Below are 23,753 nucleotides of genomic sequence, written 5' to 3' on the forward strand. Positions count from 1 at the left end.
GAAGTAGCGTCACTATTTTCTACCTGAATAACCTTGACCAAAGTATTTTACTCCTCTATACCTCGATTTATCATCTAAAATCCTCAATGATGGAGTAACAAAGTATTTATAAAGTTTTTAAAGATTTATAAAGATTATGTATGGTAAAGCCCCTCCCACATTGTGTGATACACGAACTAGTATTATTTATCACCATATAACATTAATACTGCATAAGACTACTATATATATATATATGAAAGGTTTATTTTCTGTTTATGTAATGATATTATGTTATAGGTTTGCATGCAAAATAAAAGCAGATATTCCAAATAGTAAGAAGATCTTTCCAATAAGGGAAACTCTCCACTACTAAGCAAGCCATTTTGTTGTTGAAGCCATTGGAAAGGAATTGCACATCCTCAACACACCATTTGGAACCTTGCCCACAATTTAAACAAGAGTGAGCCTATTTCCTTCTCTAAGTAGTGACCTTAAAATGTGTGGAAGTGACCTGTAATGCTAGCCACTTTTTTCCCTCAACTAACCACCTTATTTGTCAGACTGTAACAACAGATGTTCTAATGGAATCTGTATGCCTATATTTCTTTATCTCAATTGGTTCTAGACAGGTATTCATTTAATAACTAGTCTCCATAGCTGTAAGATTCTCAGTTCTCTTTGTGATGTTTCTATAGAACAACAACATTCCGAAGGAAAGGCATAATGTTTTTCAGAATTTATCTTCATGGCCAGATCTGAAAATACCCTTAATAGATCACAAAGCATATGTGTAAAACTGATAAAAACAAATGTCAACTCCAGATTTGAACTTCTGACATTGAATCCTGTTGTTCTCCATCATGATATGTCTTCCTGCGTGATGGCAATGCCCAGAAACTTTCCCAATTCCCATGTTAGTGTTATACACCTTTCATTTCTCAGAGTGACTACCTATGTTTATGCCACTCAAGGGTTGCACCTTGTTATTGGAGATGATACTGTTATTGTAATTTAAAAGTAGGATATATGCATGTGATTTTATATGGATTTTATCCACTTACAACAGGGATATTGCTCAAGAACTTGTACCAAGTTCTATGAAATCAGTCATATTACCTAAAAAGAAATAGGTAATTAAAGAATTTGAGTCAGACATTGTGGCTGAGATTAGTGGGACCACAGTTCAAAATCAACCCAAGCAGAAAACTGATGCAATCTCATCTCAACCAAGAAGAGGCTGGGCATATTGATGTATATCTGTTATCCCAGCTACACAGGACACATACACAGGACATCACAGTCCAGATTGGTTTGGGCAAAAAGGGAGAGCAGCTTGTCATGCTTTCTGAGACAACTTGACAAGAGTATTGGGGTCTCTGAGAGTTGTTTTTAGGAACACTGCCTGTGTGGAATTCTGGCTACTTTAATGTTCTGATTCACTGCCTTGTTTTTCCATCTTCGGTGTTCCTATGGGCAAAGAGCAATTTATACACACTCTAGCACTCAGATACTGTGTCCTTTGCCTTAGGGAAAAAAAAGTTATGTCCATTTGGATGTTATTAAAAAATACAGTTACTAATTTTCAGAGAGTGTCTGAAAATCTGTCATGTTATCTGTCAGGATTAATTTATTCTAAATGATCTCTTGTTATTTTTTAACCAAGAGATCGAAATGATATAATGTAGGTTCTTGCAATTAAGTTTAAACAAATAAAGCCTAGACAGCTTCTTGTACACTGTCCAGCAGTATGGATCATCATCCATGATTATGTAATTTTTGGATTTTATGAGTTTTGGAATTGGATCCTAAATTTTACCCAGAGACCCATATGCTAAAAGTTCAGTCAACAGGCTATAATACTGTGGGAAGTAGTGGAACCTTTAAGAGGTAGAGCCTAGTAGAAGGAAGTTAGGTCACTGGACATATGCTCTTGGAGGCAATATTGGACCATAACTCCATCTTTCTCTCTCTCAATGCCTCCTGGCCATCATGAGGTAAGTGTCTTTGCTCTGTTATACACTACCTGCTTTGATATTTCTGCCTTACCATAGGCCTAAAAACAATGTAGCTAACGAACCTTAAGATGAAACCACTGAAGCTGTGAGCCAAAATATATCTTTTCTCCTAGTAAATTGCTTAGCTCCACCCCCCTCCCTAGAACTCCACCCCTCCATTCCACCAGGCCCCTGGCCCTGGGCTGTTGACATAATGCAAGCTAACAAAAGAGATTCTAGCCAACAAAGAGAAAATGTCTCTCCTACTTAGGAAAGGTGTGGCTATCTCAAGCCACACTACCTTCCCTCTTTTGTCCCTACCATCATTGTATTTTCACTTAGCACAAGATTCAGGTAATGGGCTGTCATAACTGTTGTGTCAGTGAATGTTCCTAAATCCAACAGCAAAAAAGTTGCAATTGTTCTTTCAAAATCAGAACCTTTCTTTGGAAATTTCATGCTTCAAAACCCACACTTTTAATTAACAACAACACATTATCTTAAGTCTCTGTTCAAAGGTAGAATTATAAAGGTCTGTCAGTATCCCTAAAAAAACTGGTAACATACATCATGTGCACATGAAAATCTAATGAAGAGAGGAAGAAGAAATAGAATGGGGAAAAAATAAGGTTGAGAGAATGTATGTAAAAAAATAAAGGTTTTAAAGGAGTATGTGAAAATAGGGCCTGGGAAGGTGGCTCAGTGGTAGAGTGCTTGCCTTGTATGCATGAGGCCCTGGGTTCGATTTCTCAGCACCACATAAGCAGAAAAAAGCTAGAAGTGGTGATGGCTCAAGTGGTAGAGTGCTAGCCTTGAGCTGAAGAGCTCAGGGACAGCACCCAGGCCCAGAGCAGACCCCACCACCAACAAAAACAATAACAACAACAAAAAATGAGTATGTGAAAATAAACAGCAACTACAGGAGTCTGATAATCAAACGTTAATTATCACTCAAATGTGCTTTGGGGTGAGCAGAGGAAGGAAAATGCTTTACTCGTTAACTATTGGAATGAAAAAGTTCTGGGTGGAGGACACTCAGTCAAGAGAATAATGGACTTAATGTATTTATTATCCTCTACTTGACATACTTCACTGGTTGAAGAACTTTTAGGAAGACTACATATATAATATGCTATGACAACAAAGACACCAGGAAATATGTATTATCATAAAGCTATTGTGATAATTTAACATGTAAGAGTATGTGCATTATTTTAAAACTCTTTATTCAATAAAAATAAATAAAAGCATTATTTTGAATATTAAAATCATTAGCAAACTAATGGATGAAAATGAAATATTTAAAATTTCTTGCCAGACAACAGTGGTTCATGTCTATAATCTTAATCAGGAGGACAAGATCTGAAGGTTGCAAAATGAAGCCAGCCTGGGCAGGAAAATCTGTGAGACTCTTTTTTTTTTTCTAGAAATTTCCATTTAATAATTTTTGATTTCAGCTGATCATAAGTAACTGAAACCAAAGAAAGAGAAACTATAAATGGTGGTAAGTACCATGTCATATTATTTACATTGCCCTATGTTTAGCTTTTATTCGAAAATCTGTGAGACTCTTATCTCCAGTTAACCACCAAAAAGTCAGAAGTGGAGCTGTGGCTCAAATGGTAGAATGCTAGCTTTGAGAAAATAAAAAATCTCAGGTACAGTACTTAAGCCCTGAGTTCAAGCCACAAGACCAGCACACAAAAAAGAATTTATTTAGTAAACACTTTGACTTACTAATCAATAAATCACTCAATGCTGTCATCTGGATCATCAATCACCAGGAAATTCCCACCATGCTTCTCAGAATTGAGTGTTAAGTAAAAGCTTCATTCATCAAAGACAATCTCATACTATTTCTTGTTTTGTAAAGATAGTGTAGTATTTTTACTTAGGGTTCAAATTGTAAAGTGGACTGAGGAGTAATGATTATAATGACAAAATATTATCACAATATTTTGTAGTCTCAGAATAATTTATTATTACTGTCAATGTTAAATAATTATTAACTAACTCAATAATGCAAAATGCAAATAAAAATCTTGTGCTTCTAACAAATCTGTTGAATATTTGATGTAATCTAGGCATCAGTTAACATATAAAACTTTGGTTTTACTCCTAGTAAATGAGAATAGAATATGCTAAAATATTAGCATGTGTCTTCTCCCTATTAATAACACTTCTTGTGTTTGAGTGCTATAGGTTATGAAGTAAGCTCAATTGTCTGATCTCTCTACTGTTGATAGCAAGCTCTACTCATGAAATGATAATAATTTTATTTAAAGATTAATGAAACAATTCTGCTCAAAATCCACAAAGCACATCCCTTTATTAATAAGGATTTCAATGGCTTTATTTTTCAAATGTCATCATGACTTAAAATCTACATTATAATTCTAATTACAGAAAATATGCACTAAGAACCTGAATCCAAAGGGAAATATTCTAAGACAGAATTTTCTGTAACTCATTTCATTGGAAATTATTTTCCCATATGCAAACAAAACTTAAATGAGCTACAAAAGTTTTCCACTGACAATGTCTTTTTGTAATCTCCCTTTCACTTGTAGGTCCTCTGGCTTGTTAACAGATGTTGCTCTCAGCATGAAAGACTATCATTCTGTATAACTATCTCCTGAAACAACAGAATTCAAAATGCAAAATTTCACACTTTGTTTTTCTTGTTATATTGGAGATTGATTCTAGGAGCACATCTACCAATGATAAAAAATTTATAGATTGATCTTTGCATGTTTTCATTTCAGTTCCAAATACTTTCTAAAGCAAACTACAATAAAAGGAAAGAAAAAAAAACCTGAAAAAAAATTTGGAAGAGCGAAGTATTCTCGATGATAAAATAAAATGTTTTAGTTTTTCGCTAATTTTAGTTTTTTAAAAAAATTGGCTATCAGAATAAAAAACAGCCCTAATAAATGCCTAGACAACTAAATGAACTATCAGAGATCATCATTGTTGTGTGGACACAAGATGACCATTAGCAGCAGCCACCCTCTCCCCTTAGCAAGCAGACTGCAGACATGCGGTTGTGCCTCATGACAATGGGTACTGATTGGCTGGCCTCCTTTGTTTGTTTGAAATGCATGACTCCAAAGGCAAAAGCACAGAGAAAATAATTCCTGCTTTTGAATGAGTTCAGTTCATTTAAATCTGAGTGTGAGTTATAATATCATTCAAATCAACCCTACCAGTAATTCATCTCTGCATTATGAATGGCTCACTTAAAAGGTATTTTCCCAAGTTAACACATGAAATTTGATAGTGAAAATGATACTTCAACTATAGATAAGTATCATGAAGTGAATGATGATTTCAGACTTGAAGACTGATGATGGATGAAAGACTGGCTGTTCTAGACCAGCACTATCCAAAGAAAAACTTGAAGCCATAAAAACTAGCTGTGTTTTTTTAACTAAATTTTGGCTTTGCCTTCCTAAGGAATTATATTATTTAACTGGTGGGGTGGGGTCAAGGGAAAAGGGTGGATAAATGAAGAGAAGAGAAGAATGCAAAACTCCAATGTATATCCTGCAAAATTAAGAAGAGTGAGGGAAGGTTTGGGTAGGGGTGAACTGGGTGAACTGGTGAATGCTGAGAGGGGTGGCACTGATCAAGATCTATTCATAAACTTCTTTGTTAAATGGTAACTCCTTTTTTTTTTTCAGGACTGAGGACTGAACCCAGGGCCTTGTGCACACCGGGCTGGGCTAAATCCCCAGCCCCTAAATGGTAACTCCTTTGTACAACCACTTAAAGATAGTAACCCTTCCCTCCACCCCCAACACAAGCTGATTTGAAAAGTTAACTTGACTAATATTCATATTCAAGAAATAGGTAAAACTGACTTTAGTAGTATATGTTTTTAGTCCAAGGTCTTTTAAAAATATTATTTTAACAGGCAATTAGTATAAAATTCATAATAACGTTTACAATGTGTTTTTATGTCTTCAAAAATCAGAATGCACTTTGATACATTAAACGTCCAACAATTCATTCTCAAATTTAAGTGTCGAACATGTGACTAGTGTTCCTTTATTGGACAGTGAAGAGCTGAAGGTTACTATTATAAATACCAATGGAATTTAGAGAATATCTCAATGTCCACCAGAATAAAAAAAATGCCTATTTAAATTCATTTTTTCTTTTTTTCTTTCCCTGCTTTCTTTCTGCCTTCCTTCTTCTCTTCTTTCTCTTTCTCTCTCTCCCTTCCTTCTTTCCTTTCTTCCTTCCCCCTCTCTCTCTCACTTTCTTTCTTTTTTCTTTATTTCTTTCCTTTTTTGTCTTTCTTTCTCTTTTATTATTTCTTTCTTTCTTTCTTTTTTCTTTCTTTCCTTTTTGTCTTTCTTTCTCTTTTATTATTTCTTTCTTTCTTTTTCTGTTTTCTTTCTTTCTTTTTCTGTTTTCTTTCTTTCTTTCCTTTTTTTGTTATGGTCCTGAGGCTCCAACTAGGGGCCTGGCACTGTTTCTAAGCTTTTGTGCTCAAGGCTACCTCTACCACTTGAGCCAAGGCTCCCCTTATAGCTTTAGGCTATAAGAAATAGAAATAAGAGACTGACAGTTTTTTCCTGCCAGGGAAGGTTTCAAATACAATCCTTAGATCTCAGCCTCCTGAGTAACTAAGATTACAGGTGTGAGCTACCAGTGCCTGTATTAAACGCAATTTCATATTCACATCAACTTCTTAAGTCGTGTTTTTATCTACTAAAATGATAGTCATAATATTCCTTGCACAATAAAAAGGCTGCTTAGTGACCTTTAGCTACTCAGGTGAAATTGGGAAGATTGTGGTTCAGTTCAGACAATACAGTCAGGAAGAATCCACAAGTGGGACATGCTGGTATGTGTCAGTAACCCAGCTATGCAGGAAGAATGAGCAGAGGGATCACAGTCCTAGGCCAACCACAGGCAAGAAGCGTAAGATCCTCTCTGAAAAATAACAAAAGCAGACAAAAAGGGGCAGAAGTGAGGGAGGAGGCTCAAGTGGAAGAGAGCCTGCCTAATAAATGTGAGGCCCTGAGTACCACCAAAAATATAAATGAACAACATAAATAAAAAGTTGCCTTATAGAATTTCCATATTCAAATGAAAGGGCTAATAGAGTTGTGAAACAATTTCTTATTGCCAATTTCAAAACCAATTCATATGTAGTTGTAATATTGAATTTATCCTGCACTATTATTGTTCAAATTGTTATTAGATTTGTGTGCATGTTCACTAGTTTGAGTTTTCCTGTATTTATAGAAGTTCAATCTTCTGTTCATATGTAAACTCTATTATCTATATAGTATAAACCCAAAAGTATACTTTATTAGACAAGGCATTTTTCACCATTTCCAAAATATAGCTACTTAGTTTGTAATTCCAACTCATACATACCATTAAGATATTTCTAATGGGATCTACCGAAAGGTAGAACTCAAGTTTACACTGTTTTGTAAAATTCTAACCTTGGCTGGGAAAGCAATTACTACTTACCTATCACATCTTGAAGTCAAATGAGCAAAGCCTATTTTAAACTCACCTGACCTGTGGCAATTTGAATAATAATTATGATTTTTTTATAGTGTGGAGATTCATGTTTTAGGAAGATATGCTGCCTCGACCTAGTTAAGGCTAAGTGTCAAGAGTAATTCAAATCAATGAAGCCATAGACAGAAGTTTAGTTGCCAGCAAGGAGAAAATCCACACAGTCTACATGCTTGGAAGCATTGAATAGTCTTAGACTGGAGTTGACAAATGACTTGCGAATAGTGACTTATTTTGCTAATTACAAAGCTATATTTTATTCATCGGGTCAGAGGGGTCTCTGGTATTGCTGTTTTGACTTACAGGCAAGAAAGTAATTAAGGAAGAAAAACCCTATTGAAATTTTAATTAAGAGCAATCATGGTGGTAGGTAGTCTGCAGTACTGGCAATATTACAGGAATTATAGGGGTTTTTATTACCATTACAGCACTTACCAACTTTTTGCTTCTATCTTTCATCTCCTGGCAAAATCATTACATGTTTTAAGGGCACAGAAACAAAATAGGTAAAGCTGCAGGCAAAGGTATAAGGATACAGTCCCTTCCTGGAAAGAGGATTTTGTGGCGAACCATTTCTCCCATAATGCATCCCACAGACCATATATCCACTAGAACAGGAGAGACAGAAAATGGAGGAAAGAAGGAGAGCAAAGTTAACTAAAAGGACTGACTTCTGAAGGAGGAGGAAAAATATCAGCTTGATTAGTAGGTACAACTTTCAACTCCCAGAAAACATTGGCCAAAAAGTGAATTAAAACCAGCACTATACTCTTAACACTTTGTCTAGTATGGGAATTCAAATGAATATTTTTTTTTAAAAAGCATTACTTTATAGATGCCTAAGGCTGCCTCTTTACACACTGTTGACATAGCTGAGATGGAAAAGCAGTCATTAAGCCACCATAGGCAATGGCCAAAAGCCACAAAAAAGGGTTTGATACTGTTTGTTGAACACAGGGGAAAAAAATCTGAATCAACCTGCAGAAGTGGTTGCTCTATTTTCTGTTCCATCCAGCTATGGAGAATAGAAAAGAAGGCAATAGCATCTTTTTGTTATTCAAAATAAGTAAATATTTGACCCCCCCCCCAAAAAAAAACTTGAAATGGTTAATGCCATACTTTCTTTGCAGGAAAAAGAACTAGAATCCCTAGAAATTGAGACCTCATTTTCCTTCAGAAATTTCCCTTCAAAATAAACATCAGTCTTTATATCCATTTGAAATAATTTTGGGAGAAATAATAAATGATGATTTTAGTACATGATTTTTAGAAGTAATTGACAGATAGTGAAAAAAGATATTATAAATTTTAAAACATATTAACTATGTATGTCTTTGCCAGTTGTCATGCTTGTTAACCAAACATGATTCACCTTATCTTAACGGTACTGACCATCTTCCATCTCTCCTTTTATTAAAGACAAAAGAATATTGGGGCACAAACATGAGGCTGAGTTACTTCGTGGGAAGGAATGCAGGATGAGGTGCACAGGGAAGGCGGGCATGCCTGATGCAGGAGCAAGCAGGTTCTTCTGCATGATAACCTTCCTCTGCTCAGAGGGAGGACAGCCAGGGGTACTGGGCTCCCCTTCTCCATGCACCTAGAGAAGCCAATGACCTACTTGCTACCCTTCCTAGTCAAGCAAGGTAAGGGAGGTTGAATACCTACTGTCTCTGAGGCAAAGATCTGAAAAGCCAGAATAGGTAAATTCAGATCCCTACCCTCTTGTATATCCTTTTCTTCTGTTGATACATAGTCCTTGGATTCATTCATAGGGTACATTAAATACATGTGTGCATAAAATAATGATCAAATTAGGGCAATTAGTTTATTCATCACCTTGACAGGGAACATTCAAAATTCTCTATTCTCTACATTATGAAATAAATTGTTGATAATAGCACCCCTTGCTCCATGGCTTTTCTCTCATGGATTCTCCTTTTCTTCTTATAAGATAACTTGTATATAACATATGCAAGAGTTTCTTTCAAGTCAAAAGGTGCTAGAATTATGACACTTGCCCCAAGGTGAGCTGACCTTCCTGTCCTCTATGAACTGCATACAAATATTGGTGTCTACTCTGAAAGTAGACACATAATTTTTTTAACTTCAGTGAGAAAGGAATTTTCATAAAATTACCTTGTAGCACGTATACATAAATAGATAATGAAAAATATTCTATAGGAATTTAGAAAAAATCCTATAAAATTCTATATGCTACAAACTAAATAGAATAGAAAAACTGGTATGAAAGGCACGTTAAGTATAGATATACAACTCTAACAAAACTATCTTTAAGCTCTAAGATGCATTTTTATTATGATACATTACTTACAAAAGATTTTCTGGATAAAATAATATATTTCGGTGCTTCCTAACAGATATTTTATAAATCCTCTGTTTGGAGTAACTAAAGTCAAGTTTGAACATTTTGAAGATTCTTTCTATTCCATTAAAGTGTTCCTGTCTACTAGATTTTTTTTTATGAAACTGGCAATGTAAGATCTAATACTTTTTCCTTTCTATAATTTCTGGATTAAAAATTATTTGCTACCACAGATATTATTTATAAAACACCTTAGGAAATTCTTATCCTGCTTAAGCAATTAAATAATTTGGAAGGTTCTTCTGTATTCCATTAGTGCTCATGGAGAACTTTACTTCAAAAGTATGTGATCTTCCTGCTAGTCTTTTTTAATAGCTCTAGCCATCCTTCTAAGATATTATGAAAACACCAAATGGTTAAAATGGAATTTTTCTTATTTTCAAACTCACTGAGCTGAACTGCAACTCCAATCAATTATTCTCAATCTCTATAGCGTGTATGCTTATCAGTATGCACTTGGATGTTTACCCACATGCCATTTATAACATTTTAGCTAGCAAGGCTTACTTCTTAGAAGCAACTTTCACATTTTTAATGAGTGATTCTTCTAAGCAGTAATTTTAAAAGCCAAACTGAAAGCTGGCAGCTCTATTTTTGACAAGTCTGTATGTACGAAAGGTAGCATTACTCCTGGCTATGGAAAGCATGCATCCATCTGCGTCGGAAACTCAGAAGCATCCCTACCGTTCTCCTTGTAGCCCATTCCCAGAATGACCTCAGGGGCTCTGTAATAACGCGTCACCACATACGGAGTCATCATGAAGCTGGTGCCCGCGGTCCTGGCCAGCCCAAAGTCGAGGATTTTCAATGTGCAATCAGACTTGACTACAATGTTACTTGGCTTTAAATCCTGACAACAGCAACAAAGGAAAAAATTCAAAGCCAGTCTCCAATGGCACTCATAGGCTTCCTCTACTCAATCAACAGGACAGTTTTGAAGATAATAACTGCTACAAAAAAATTAAAATTAGTTTCAGGTTAAAAATATCTTCAGCTGGGCACTAGTGGTGCATGCATGCAATCCTAGTTACTCAGGAGGCTGAGATGGGAGGATTGAGGTTCAAAGCCAGCCCACAGAGTAAAAGCCTGTAAGACTCTTATCTCCAATTAATCAACAGAAAACCAGAAGTGGGGCTATGGCTCAAAGAGGTAGAGTGTTAGCCTTCAGCATTAGGAACAGCATCCCGGGCTTGAGTTGAAGCTCCATGACCACCACCAACAACAATAACAACCACAAAAAATCTTCAGTAAAGTCTTTAAATCCAAAGGAAAACAGCATTATCATTGTTACAATTTAGACTCATCTCACCAAAAATAATTTAGACAAAAAGGACATATCACTTATTGTCATTTCCTGGGTTTCTCCTTAGAGAATAAAATCTTTTATATCTATTTCCTTTCTAGACCTAACAAAGAATCAGGTCATGCTGTCAGAAATCAACAGTGGGTATGAACTATCTTATTCCAGCAGAGCTGCTGCCCATCAAGTTGCTAGAAAACATGGGCTTCTTAGAAGCTGACTCTCAAGGGGCTGAAACATAATGCCACACATAGTCAATCACAGAATAGCTAGGGCATATTAGTCAAATGGGTGCTAATTCTATTGTCAAAGGAATGAGGAATTATGTTGTGCTTGACCATGTCTTCATGCATAAAAGAAATGATCTAAAGTTCTTCAATTTCTTCTCCCACAGAGTTTGACTTGTAATTCAGTGTTCTTACCCTATGAATAATTCCAGCAGAGTGGAGATGCTTGATGCCACACAGCATTTGGTATAGTAGATAAGACATTCGCTCATGGTCTAATTCCATCTGAATCACTTGACACAAGTTGGCATCCATCAGTTCCATTACTAGGTAACTAGAAGGTAAATCCACAACATTAGTTCCAGTGCACAAAATCTACGAAATCTTTTGATCAAGAAAGAACACCTTTCTATATAGATGTACGCTTTCTACACTTCCTAGTTCTGCCTTTGATGGAATCAAGAGTAGAAAAAACTTCCAAGCATGGTATATGTGCTACCTTGTAGCAACTCTACCACTAGAGTTTTCCTGTAGGCACCATTTATTAGTGTGTAGTTCATATCCATATACTTTCCACCATCATCTTGGGTTGTATTTTCCCTGTCTTCTCTTACCTCCTTCCTGAGTATTAAGATTATAAAAAGATAAGCCTTCAGGACAGCTACTTCCACAAAATGAAACAGTGTGTTCAAACAGGCACTATGCTGGGAAATCACTTCCTCTCCTCTTCTTATTGTCTTTATGTTTTGTTTTGTTTTGTTTTAATTGTAAAAATACCGTACAGAGGAGTTACAATTACATGGGCAAGATAACGAGTACATTTCTTATCAAGCATTGTTGCTTCCTCTTTGTTTCCCCTTCCCATCCCTTCCATACTCCCTCCACCTCCCCCCACCCGATCCTCCTACCCCCACCAAAGTTGTAAAGTTAATTTTTCGACATAACATCTTGTACATCTCCTTGTTGCAATGGGTCCACCTGTATCCCTATTTAAACAATTTGTTTTTTTTCCCTTCCCCTCCACAAATTATACCAACATCAAATACAGTGAAAGCAGGGGTTATACCGTGGGGGAGGGACATACAAAGAAACATAGAAATCTAGGCAGATTCTTTTTGTACAAAATCAAAAGCACCACAAAAAAAATGGGCATGAAGAATAAAGATGTTTATCATATCCCTTTAATATTCCGCCAAGTGAACAGACTCCCCTTAGAAAGCTCACCAAGTCAATTAATAATAAATAAGTAACAAGCATTCCCTGATTGAGCCAAGAGCATAGAACAATGAAGTACACTGCATCATAAGGCCAGGAGGAGGCAGGAAGTGATCCCACCACAGAACTTGCTTTCCTGTCACTGATCTGGCACTAGCTCTACCTCTTTCTTCCCTGGATCTCCACAAGGGATTTTTCTTTTTGTTGTTTCCCTTTGAGCTATTCCAGTGAGACCTTCCAACATGAATTTTGTTTTGTTGTTACTTACACATCTTGGAACTCCTCCAGTGTTTTCTGGGGTGTGAAGACATTTAATAAGCTAATAATCTGGAAGAAATAGCATGGAAAAGACAAAGGAAAGAGAAAAGAGAGTTATTTTTAAAGTACAAATGCATTTATTCTAACTGACAGGTGCTTGCTAGAGCAATGGTGGAAAACAGAAATGCTAAGACGTTTTCTAGAATGCCTCACTGAACCTAAAACCGAGTGTTCAGAAAGTACACAGATCTGTCTTCAGGTTACAAAACAAACCCCTCAAACTCTTAGGTAGAAGGAAATCAGAGACATAATTGTTATTCTGTTTTAGTGTGGGTCTGTATAGAAAGACACAGAACTGGGCCTGGCATGGGAGGAAAAATTAAACATTGGATCAGATTTAGCAAAATGGTATTTCTCCAAATGCAAGGTTATTGTTATTATTGATACTGCTACTATAGTTTCCTTCACTTGTATCTGACATTCAAATATTGCTTACATTAATACTCCAGTGGTATGTAGGGGAGGAGGGAGGTGAATTGTGAATAATATCAATAATGGATTTAATGGAAAATGTATTTTAAAGATACCTAAATTTAGTTCTAACCTTTATGTTTCCTGCTTTATTTATTATGTGTATTTGGTAATAAAGAAGTTTGTCTTTGAGAATACATTTTAAAAAAAGCCTTTATCACAGTTCCACATAAATTGTATACATAAATAACTCAAACTGTTCTTCCATTTAAATATTATATATTGATGAGCCAGTAGACAATGAAAATAAAAAGACATAAAGCCAGTAGCCTGTGGATGGCTGTAATCCTAGCTACTCAGGAGGTAATATGTTGTTTGATATTGTTTGGTGTTGTGTGAGATTCTTATCTCCAACTAACCACAAAAGAATGGAAGTAGAGGTGTAACTCCACCCTTAAGCAAAACAAACAAAAAAAAAATCTAAGGGACAACACCGAGACCTGAGTTCAAGCCCCAGAATTGACATTAAAAGCAATCTACTTATAACATGTCTATAGAAACCTAGTTTGCAAAAGTTGGCAAAGTACAAGTTAAAAATCTAAACAGCTTCATTGTGTGAAGCAGTGAATCTTAGTAGAGTTCATAAGTGACACTTGAACACCTGAAGTGACTAAAAGCAGAGTGACTGCTTTCGGGGGAAAGATGATTTTACATTTGTTCAGAAATTACTGAGAAATATGTGTAATACTACTCAATAGTTTCTAGTATACCTAAAACATTTCATCTTTTAAATCAATTTTCCAATTTGGACTTTATCAACAGAAGGAAAAAAAGCAATAGTCCTTTGCTACTTAATTACTTTGTAATTGAAGTGCCTGTGGGTCTGTACATTTAGCTGAGATGAGTATTCAATACTATGTGGTGTATCTTCTATTTCAGGATTCACAGTGGATCTGGTTCTGCATCACCGGATCAATCTCATGAAGTTAATTCAATTTACACAATTTTCATATTTGTTTAGATTAAAAATGGGCTATAAAACCAGGACTGGTGGCTCATGCCTGAAATCCTTGCTACTCAGGAGGCTAAGATTTGAGGCTCATGGTTTGAAGCCAGCTCAGACAGGAAAGCCTGTGAGACTCTTATCTCCAAGAAACTACTCAGGAAAAGCCAGAAGTGGCACTCTGGCTCAAGTGGTAGACCACTAGCCTTGAACAAATGGACCTCAGTGAAAGTGCCCAGATTCTGAGTTCAAGCCTCAAGACTAGTGAATAAAAAAAAAGCACAAGGCACATATACTATCACCTGGTAGATAATCTAGGTAACTTAAATCTGTCAAGCATTATAATTCCAAATAAATCAAGCTTTATGCTTTAAAAGACAATATACCAAAATCTATTCCTGATTTCAAATATTTACCTTTTTTTATTCCCTTTTAAGATTATCTACTCTGTTCCTTCTTTGCTCCCTTATAGATTTTAATTCCTACTAATATCCAATTTAAAGGCTTGTCTTTGGATATTATCTCTATTTTATCATTAAGTTCAGTAGTTTCCAGCAGGAATTCCTTCACAAACTGATATGATTCAATGTTAATCACCCCCCACCCTCATACCCATTACTACTTCCTGGAATTTTCCGTGTCTAAAAGGATTTTCTTATCTATTATTACATACTTAATGGGACTGCTTTATTGTTTTTTTCTTAACTTTGAACTTCAGTAACAAAGATTGGCATTCTAACAGTCCTTTCCTTAGTTTTACAAGTATTTATATAGAATTTGTATTTGACTAGAAGTAAACTTACTCTGTTAACATTTTTATTTTTGTGTATTTCCATTTCCACTTCATTTTGATAAATATTTTTTGTATGATCAGATGCACATAGGCAGTGTGCCTTTGTAGGCTTAGCACTATCTACTCAGGAGGCGAGATCTAGAGGATCTCAGTTGGAAGCCAATCCAAGTGAAATCCATGAGACTCTAGCATCCTTTATCCAGCAAAAGCCCAGGCTGGAGGTACAACATAAATGGTTGAGCTTCAGCCTAGTAAGCAAAGCCAAGCAAGTTCAAACCTTAAGTTCAAACCTTGATATTAGAAAAATAAAATTATGTGTACATACACACACACATACACACACACACACACAGAGAGAGAAGGTAGAAGGTGGTATTCTATTATAAAAATTATTACTTCCATTAGGAATTATTTGGAAAGGGGTATCATTTATTATTCTCATTATTTCAGTAAAGAAAATGGAATGTGTTTTTTTCTGCTCTAGTCCTGTAGCCAATCTGGTTTCTGCTTTTATTTAACATACTAAGAGAATAGGTTGATACAGTGACTCCTCTTAAGAACTGTGTATCTCTATCCTTTCTACAACCTTTCCTAGGAGTCCTTCATGACCATATCAGGATTGAGTACAGATTTGATAAAGTTCCCTTTGTAGTGAGGGTTTTCTAGGTCCATCTATTGAAAAGAATAGCCACATCTCACCCCCATATCGACTGGTAGTTTTCAAAAAGTTTATCTTTGCTTATCAGCCTTTCACATTCTACACATTTGACTATTATTTTATTGCCTTTCTGGCCAGGAAAAGTAGAGCTCTGAATAGGGGCAGAATGGGGGAGGATACAGGATGTTTCCATGCCTTTTCTTAGTTTTCTTCCTGCTATGACCCTAGCAGCAAAAGCATCTTGACTTGTACAGGGCATATTTCATTCATTCAACAAACATACATTGAAAGGCTGAATTGGAGTAGAAAAATAGAGGAAAAGAGACTCTGAGCCTGAATCTGTGGTTTTGTATTTTGTGTATTTTTCAGCTGATCTCTCATACCTTTTATTTGCTTCTTTCTTGGTGCCACTGGAAACATTCATTTGTCTGAGAGGATCTCTTGTTTATGAAACTATACCATTTCACATATTTGGTATTTCATATTTCAATTTCAGCTTAAAGGAGTTTGTAGGGAGTTACAAAAACTGAATTGTACTTATAATACTTTATAATTTTTATTATACATTTGTGTGACAAAATGCTCAATAAACTTGTTACAATTTAGTTATGAAAAGTATTACAAGGGAATTATCTCCCATATCTCTTTCCTAAGAAAAAATGAAGCACAAGGAGAGTTCTAGAGAATTTGCATGAGATTAAAGAATACAAAGACCTGTCATCTAGCCATGAGTGCCCTGGGGAACATGCTCCCAGTGGTCCCATTCTGAAGTGTTTTATAAACATATATTTGCCTCATTCCCAACCCTGGAACCACAAAGATGTCTGACATACAGTGTGGACCTTAAACAGTTAGAAGCCAAGCCGCTGGCATACGATAGCCCACACACAAAAGGTGATAACATGACAAAGAAAACAACTTCATCTACTAATTATTCATTTTCAAATAACATCTTCATCTACTAATTATTCATTTTCAAATAAACAGTATATCATTCTATAGGACTTTAGTTTTTTTTTCAGTTTTTGCTTTTGTTTGTGGTTTGATAAAACAATGTGGCTTTGTTTGTGGGTTAATGTGAGCAAGACAATCAAATAAGATTAATTTGATAATAGGGACATATCTATCAAATTCATCTCCATGCCACATGGCTTTTAAAGGATTTCTAAGCAGGAAGCTACCATGAGGACAATAAAATCAAATAGAGCATATGGGCAAGATAAGCAAGAAGCAGAAATTGCAAAGAAAAACAGTACAAGTTGGCACTATTTTTCTTCTCCCAGTCTCACAACCTCCCACTGCCAACGGTTTAAAAATAATATGGAAGCTCACGTTTTTGTGGTTCACACACGTCATGAGGACCAGCTCCCGGTAAGCTCTCTTGGCATGAGTTTGGTTCTGAAAAGGTCTGCTGAGCTTCTTAATGGCCACATTTCTGTCAAGGACAGCATCATACGCAGCACTGCAGAGATTCAAGAACAACCCAGAATTAAGAACGAACGAGACTTGGAACCTGATCAGCCTAGCTAAGAGTACTGATTGGAAAAAAATAATAATATTTTGGAATCCTCTTCAAGTATCATCTTTTCAGATCACATGTCAACCAGGCGGCAAATTATCAGTGAAAAGAAGGAGGGAAAGGAAGAAGCCGAGGGGGAGGAAGAAGAGGAAAAGAGAAAGAAAGGAAGAGAAAGAGAAAGAAAGGAAGCAACAATACAAAACAAACTAAAGGTGGAAAGTGAGGAAGAAGAGGACAAGGATGATGGAGGAGTGAAACATCATGCTACAGCAGATGAGTTCTGTCACTGAGTATAGGTAAGAAGAAAAGAAAGAGCTCAAATTCCCCATGGGCCATTCAACTATGGCAAGTCATTTCATCTCTCTGGGCTGGAATTTCTTATTGATTAACATATAATATTGAAGATTTCTCAAGATATAACATGTCCTAGCTTCTTTAGTTATTTTAAATGAGTATTATACTTTCCTCAGTCATAGAAACTACTTTTTAAAATAATTTGTATTGTAAAGGTGATGTACAGTGGAGTTACAGTTACATAAATCAGGTACTGAATACATTTCTTTTTGAACAGTGTCACCTCTTCCCTCATTTTCTCCGTTTTTTCCCTCCTGACCTCACTTCCCCACAAGTTGTATAGTTCTAGTGAGTATCTAGTGAGTATCACTGCTGAATTAGTTAACCCTTTGTCCTACCATTTCTACGCTTCCCTGTCCCCTCTCCAAATCATACAAGCTTAAAATGTACAGAAGTCATAAACAATGACAAAAGGAGAAAAACACCCACAAAAAGTAAAATAAAAAAAACCTCTGGTTTCCATTTCTTGGAGTTGATTTCAACAAGTATCACTTAGAAACTGGCTTTTAAGGTGTTAATTGCCATGAAACACAGGCTGAGCCAGGTACAATGGTACATGCCTGCAATCCCCACCTACTCAGGATGTAGAAGAAAGAGATCATGAGTATGAAGCCAGGAAAGTTAGCTAGACAGAATTTCATAAATTATTAAACAATAATTAATAATAAATAAATAAAATGATTTGATGTAGCTCAGTGGTAGAATACTTGCCTGGCATACAAGGAAGCCTTGGGTTCAATCCCAAGTACATTTTTAAAAAATGAAAAGAACATGCTGGCTAATGAGCTAAGCATGCTCATTACTAGTAACAAGTCTCAAAATAAGGATCAGAAGAGATTTCAGAACCATCAATCAGACTGCATTTAATACCAACATTTGAAGTTTTCCAGCCATCTGAGAATAAAAACTTACCATGAAATCTAAATATATGCTACTGTTTTTAGTCATATGTAATATATGGGTCTAAAAGAAAAAATGAAAGAGGCTCTTCGTGCTATTCCAATGAATAATGCACTCATTAAATGTTAACTTCCCTCCCTGCAAATTTGGTTGGCAGAAAGGATATAAAACCAGAGCCCCCTGCAACTGATCTATTGAGTTTACAGTGGCATGAATCTTGGTATTGAACTAAAGACAGTTTAAGTTGGATAAAGTTTTAGAATTCCATGCTCCCATTCATTCTTTACTTCTCTCCAAAATATCTCCACCAAATGTGTGGCCTGTTTCTGCTGTGTGCTTCCATGGCCATAGAATTAATGAGTACTGAGGCAGTGCATTGTGTTACTGGACAGCTTTGAGAGCAGAGATGTCTGTCACTTGAACAAGCAATGTTGTCTCCCCATGCTTTCCACTGATTACTCCTAATCCTAGCCCTCCAGGGCACCTCAAAATGAAGCATTTCCTGCTCATTACAACAGACCATAATATTTTAAATCCATTAAAAAGTTCCTGCTCTTGGGTTAACACTAAATTCCTCTAAGCTTTACTTTTCCCCCAAGTCTCTCCTTTCTTAATCTAAATATCACCCATTACCATTTGTCAAGTCCCATTCCCATCTGCTTAGTTTCCTCTGAACAGTCACCAATCTGTCAATGTCTCTGCAAATGCGGACCCTGCCCTAAATAAAACATTGAGGCTTATAGCAGGACTATCAACTCCTTCAGCCTTTCATCTGCTCATGCACTCAACCATCCTACCTGACATTGTTAATGCAACTAAATCTGTCCTGCTCTCTCTTATGATGACATCACATGCTAGCACCCCACAGTGAGCTGTTAGTTATAAATGCTGTCTTCTGAAACCTTTGTGCTTAGGAATATGTCTAGGACAAGCAGAAAAGCTGAAAAGCTATGTACATATGATCACATAAGATGATGCTAAGCTAAATGAACACCAAGATAGAGACACAAGTGGTTTTTATCTTTCTTGCTGTGGTTTTTAATGTATTTATAATGTACCATGTGATTTTTCTGTTTCTTTTGTATGTTCTTTCCCCCATGGAATAATCCCTGTTTTCACTGTATTTGATTCTGGTGCCCGGAATCTTGTATATACATTTTTCTAATTTGGGGAGGGAAAGGGAAATAACAAAATGCTGAAATAAGGATACAGGTTAACCCATAGTAACACTGAGACTCTATTGAAAGACACTATATTGGAGACAGTAAGTTGGAGAAGTGGGGAGGGAAGGGATGGTAGGGGAAAAACGAAGGAGGAGGTAACAAGGCTCGATAGGAAATGTACTAATTACCTTACTCATGTAACTGTACCCCCTCTGTACTGTATTTTTACAATAAAAATACATACAATAAAATTCCAATAGAATACCTCAGTTCTTGTATTTGTTCTTACTATCCTACCAATGGCAGGTAAAGGAAAGAGCCAAGTGTATTTTATAGGCAATGCACAAAGTGAACTTGGAAATACAGGAATTAAACATATTCCTCAAATTAAGTAATTATGTTAGCAAAAAATGAATCAGCCAGTCTCCTTAAAGAGAAAGACTAAATCTTAAGCAAAAAAGACTTAGCTAAAATTACTAATATACATACATTAAAAAAAATGGCAGTCCACCATAAAAGCAAATAGAGTCAGAGGAACAAATTATGGCAGTGCTGGCCAAATAGAAAGCGTCCTCCAGGCTGGTGCAGGGATCCAGTGAGCCAAACATCCTAGCAGCAGCTGCAGCCATTTAACAGCACTCTGTCCAGGTCTGGGAGCTGAGTGTTACCTCTGCAGTCAACCCTGCAGTGCATCAGGCTGTCTTGAGAACATGGCATGGAAAAGTCCTCCTATAATGGTTAGCCGCTACACTGTTCATCGTTTAACAAATTCCCATCTGGTTTGTACTTGAGACATTAGTGACACTGATCCAATCTGGTTTAAAAGTATGACCACTGACATGGTGAGTGCTGCAAGACAACTGATCTAGCCCTGAGCTTATGGGGAATAACTGAGAAAATGCCATCATTTGGGGTTTCTTGATAGACAGCACATGGGGTATCTTCTCCCTGAAAAGGTGTGATATTTTTCCTTCCTTGGGCAGTTTTAGGTAGGAGTCTCAGCTCTGCTGCCTATTAGATGTGTAGCTACAGGCAACACATCTACACTTTGTGGCATCTCTTCCCTCATATTTAAAATGGAGATAATAGCAACTGGACAAGATTGCTGTAAAGAGTTAGTGATGTATCCATACAGCCTCAGCTAGAGTGAATGCTCAATAAATAATGGCTAATGCGATTCTCAAAGTCCTTTCCTTGTTTATTATGTAATGCAAGACAAGATAAAGTATAAATTCTTACAGTTTATGCAACAGCTACACACATATCAACTAATTAGTGGTTTCTAGAAGTTTCCACTAATTACAGTTTTTCTACTAATCATTTGTCTTTTGTTTCCCCCTGCTCCTGGAGCTTGAACTCAGGGACTGGGCTCTGTCCCTGAACCTCTTTGTGCTTAAGACTAGCACTTGAAACACTTGAAATAGCACAGCTTTTTCTAAGTAGTTTATTGGAAATAAAGAGTCTCACAGACTTTCTTGCCTGGGCTAGCTTTAAACTGTGATCCTCAGATCTCAGCCTCCTAAGTAGCTAGAATTACAGGCACCAGCTCCATGCTGGATCCACTATCTTGATCCCATTTCCAAAGTTTATCTCATTGAATCAAAAGAGATTTAGGGGAGGGAACTTTGTCCAAACCTACTTTACCATACATTTCTCTAATCTACTTTAAAAAGCAGGGTTTTTTTTTATCCTTTGTTTTAATGCAAACTTATTTCCAGTGATTACTGAAGAAGCTTCTAAGCAGTTCACAGGGTATCTATTCTAACTAATGTTAAATCTAATACATGGATCAAAAAATCTTTCTTTCCTCTAAAAAAATGAGAACTGTGCACGTAAATAACTGAATGGATTGTAGCAGGTTAGTTCTTTGAACATTTGACACCTTGAATGGAACCAGAAGTTGTATTAAAAAGAACTCAAGAGTTAAAGGGGAATCACTGATACTATTTGGGGGGGGGGGGGGGGAGGGATCCTGTCCTGGGGCCTGAATTCTGGGCCTGGGCGCTGTCCCTCAGCACTTCAGCTCAAGGCTAGCACTCTACCACTTGAGCCACAGCGCCACTTCCGGCTTTTTTCTTTTTGCTTATGTGGTGCTGAGGAATTGAACCCAGGGTCTCAGGCATGCAAGGCAAGCGCTCTACCACTGAGCCACCTTCCCAACCCTCCCTGATACTTTTGCAGCTGGCATTCTGGATTCCAATACAAGCTTACAGATGCCCCATGAGAAGTTGGGAAGGCAGAGGTACAGGTAGTGGCCACCTTCTGATATATTGTGGATGGCAAGATGAGTCTAGTGGAGACATGAGATTTCCTTCTGAAGCAGTAGTTTCTGTCATTATCCAGATTCCAGGCTAAGGGAGGAGCTGAACCAGAGGCATCAGTGGACTCCAGGCTCCAGTCCACAGAACAGACTCCGGTGTCAGGGAATGACAACAGCAGTGGCTACAGGTGCACAGTTTCTCTAACATCAGCTCTGATCGTGTTCTGGCAACCCAGAGGTCCCAAGCACACGTTCAGAGAAGGAAACAGCCCTGGTGATTCAACCTGCCAGTGTCTGGGTTCTTTCCAGGAAGCCTAAGCTAAAGCCATTTCCTACATTTCCGATGATCTCATAGACACGGATTCACTATATTAAAGCTCTGCCTGTTGACCAGGTTTCTGTTTCCAGCCATCTTTTGTAATTCCTCAGTAATTATTGGCAAGAGTCTGGCAATATATCTGCAAAGTGGCAATACTGGTGCTGTCCAGACATGGGTGGATGCCTGAAAATTTTCTTAACTCTATAACCATGCTTACTTTTAAATCTTAGTCCACAGATTTTTGTTTATTTCCTTCAGTAGTTTTCTTCCTTCTATTGTCATGTAGATTAAAATAGAAACCATTCTTTTAAGCTTGCCAGAAAATTTGCTGGATACTTGCCATCAATTTGGTGACTTAGAATACAAGTCACTTCCTCTACCGCCATGGTCATTCTTCAAAGAAAGATATGGCATCTGTCCTTCTGTTCCAGTCATTTTTCTAGCTGTGGCATGCTATAAAGCTATGTTTATGTCCTATATCCACTCATATAAACACGTGTACATATACTTCCTGCTAGCAAGTCTTATTCTTTAATTTTTCAGGGTCTCCTCGGAACCTTAGAGCAACCACAGACAACCTCTTACACAAGCATTTATGTGATCATGTGCTTTTTCCCCCTCCCTTTCCTATTTAAAATAGTTTTAATCATACATACTATAGTTTAAAAAATTCCTATGCATCATGAGAAGAACGTTATCACTTGAGCAATAATAATAATAACATGGTGGCTTATACCTGTGTAATCTCAGCTATGTGGGAAATGAATATCATGAAGATTGTGCTTTGAGACTAACCTGAGCAAAATGTTAGCAAGATCCTGTCTCAATCAACAGGACACAAGTTGTGATTAATGCCTGTGATCCCAGTTGTGCAGAGGGTATAGAGAGGCAGGAAGATTAGGTCTGAATTCAGCCCAGGGAAAAAATTTAAAACTCTAACTGAAAAACTAACTAAAAAAACAAAGAAAGCCGGGAAGTCGGGAATATAACTCAAATGTTAGCACATCTGCCTAGAAAGTGCAAGGTCCTTGATCACACACACACACACACACACACACACACAATGTTTGTGTACTTCTTATTTGGCAAGCCAAGTTCTCTCTCTCTCTCTCTCTCTGTTTTTTGGGGTTTGTGTGTGTGTGTGTTTCTTACCAGTCCTGGGGCTCAAACTCAGGGCCTGGGCACTGTCCCTGAGCTTCATTTGCTCAAGGCTAGCACTCTACCACTTAAGCCACAGTGCCACTTCCAGCTTTTTCTGTTTATGTGGTACTGAGGAATGGAACCCAGGGCTTCATGCATGCTTGGCAAGCACTCTACCACTAGGCCCCCAAATTCTCTCTTGAAAGTACCCATCACGTTTCTAGTCCACAGACGAAGATTCATATAATAGCTATTACCTCAAAGTTT

General features: G+C 36.9%; 1 protein-coding gene across 3 annotated transcripts in view; it reads right to left on the bottom strand.

Annotated features, from left to right (window-relative positions):
• The window catches only part of Mapk10 (mitogen-activated protein kinase 10), a 317,866-nt gene that overhangs the window by 71,901 nt on the left and 222,212 nt on the right, over window positions 1-23,753 (bottom strand). For 2 of the 3 annotated variants that reach the window (XM_042668407.1, XM_042668409.1), the window contains exons 5-9: window positions 17,164-17,293; window positions 12,917-12,975; window positions 11,629-11,767; window positions 10,591-10,756; window positions 8,057-8,128 (exon numbers count right to left, since the gene is read on the bottom strand). In XM_042668407.1, coding sequence (XP_042524341.1) covers window positions 8,057-8,128; window positions 10,591-10,756; window positions 11,629-11,767; window positions 12,917-12,975; window positions 17,164-17,293 — 566 coding nt within the window. The remainder of the gene's footprint in view (window positions 1-8,056; window positions 8,129-10,590; window positions 10,757-11,628; window positions 11,768-12,916; window positions 12,976-17,163; window positions 17,294-23,753) is intronic. The other variant, XM_042668408.1, reaches the window with a different exon arrangement.

This window comes from Dipodomys spectabilis, unplaced genomic scaffold (genome assembly GCF_019054845.1).
Source record: "Dipodomys spectabilis isolate Male_0828 unplaced genomic scaffold, ASM1905484v1 ptg000436l, whole genome shotgun sequence".
Lineage (NCBI taxonomy): Eukaryota > Metazoa > Chordata > Mammalia > Rodentia > Heteromyidae > Dipodomys > Dipodomys spectabilis.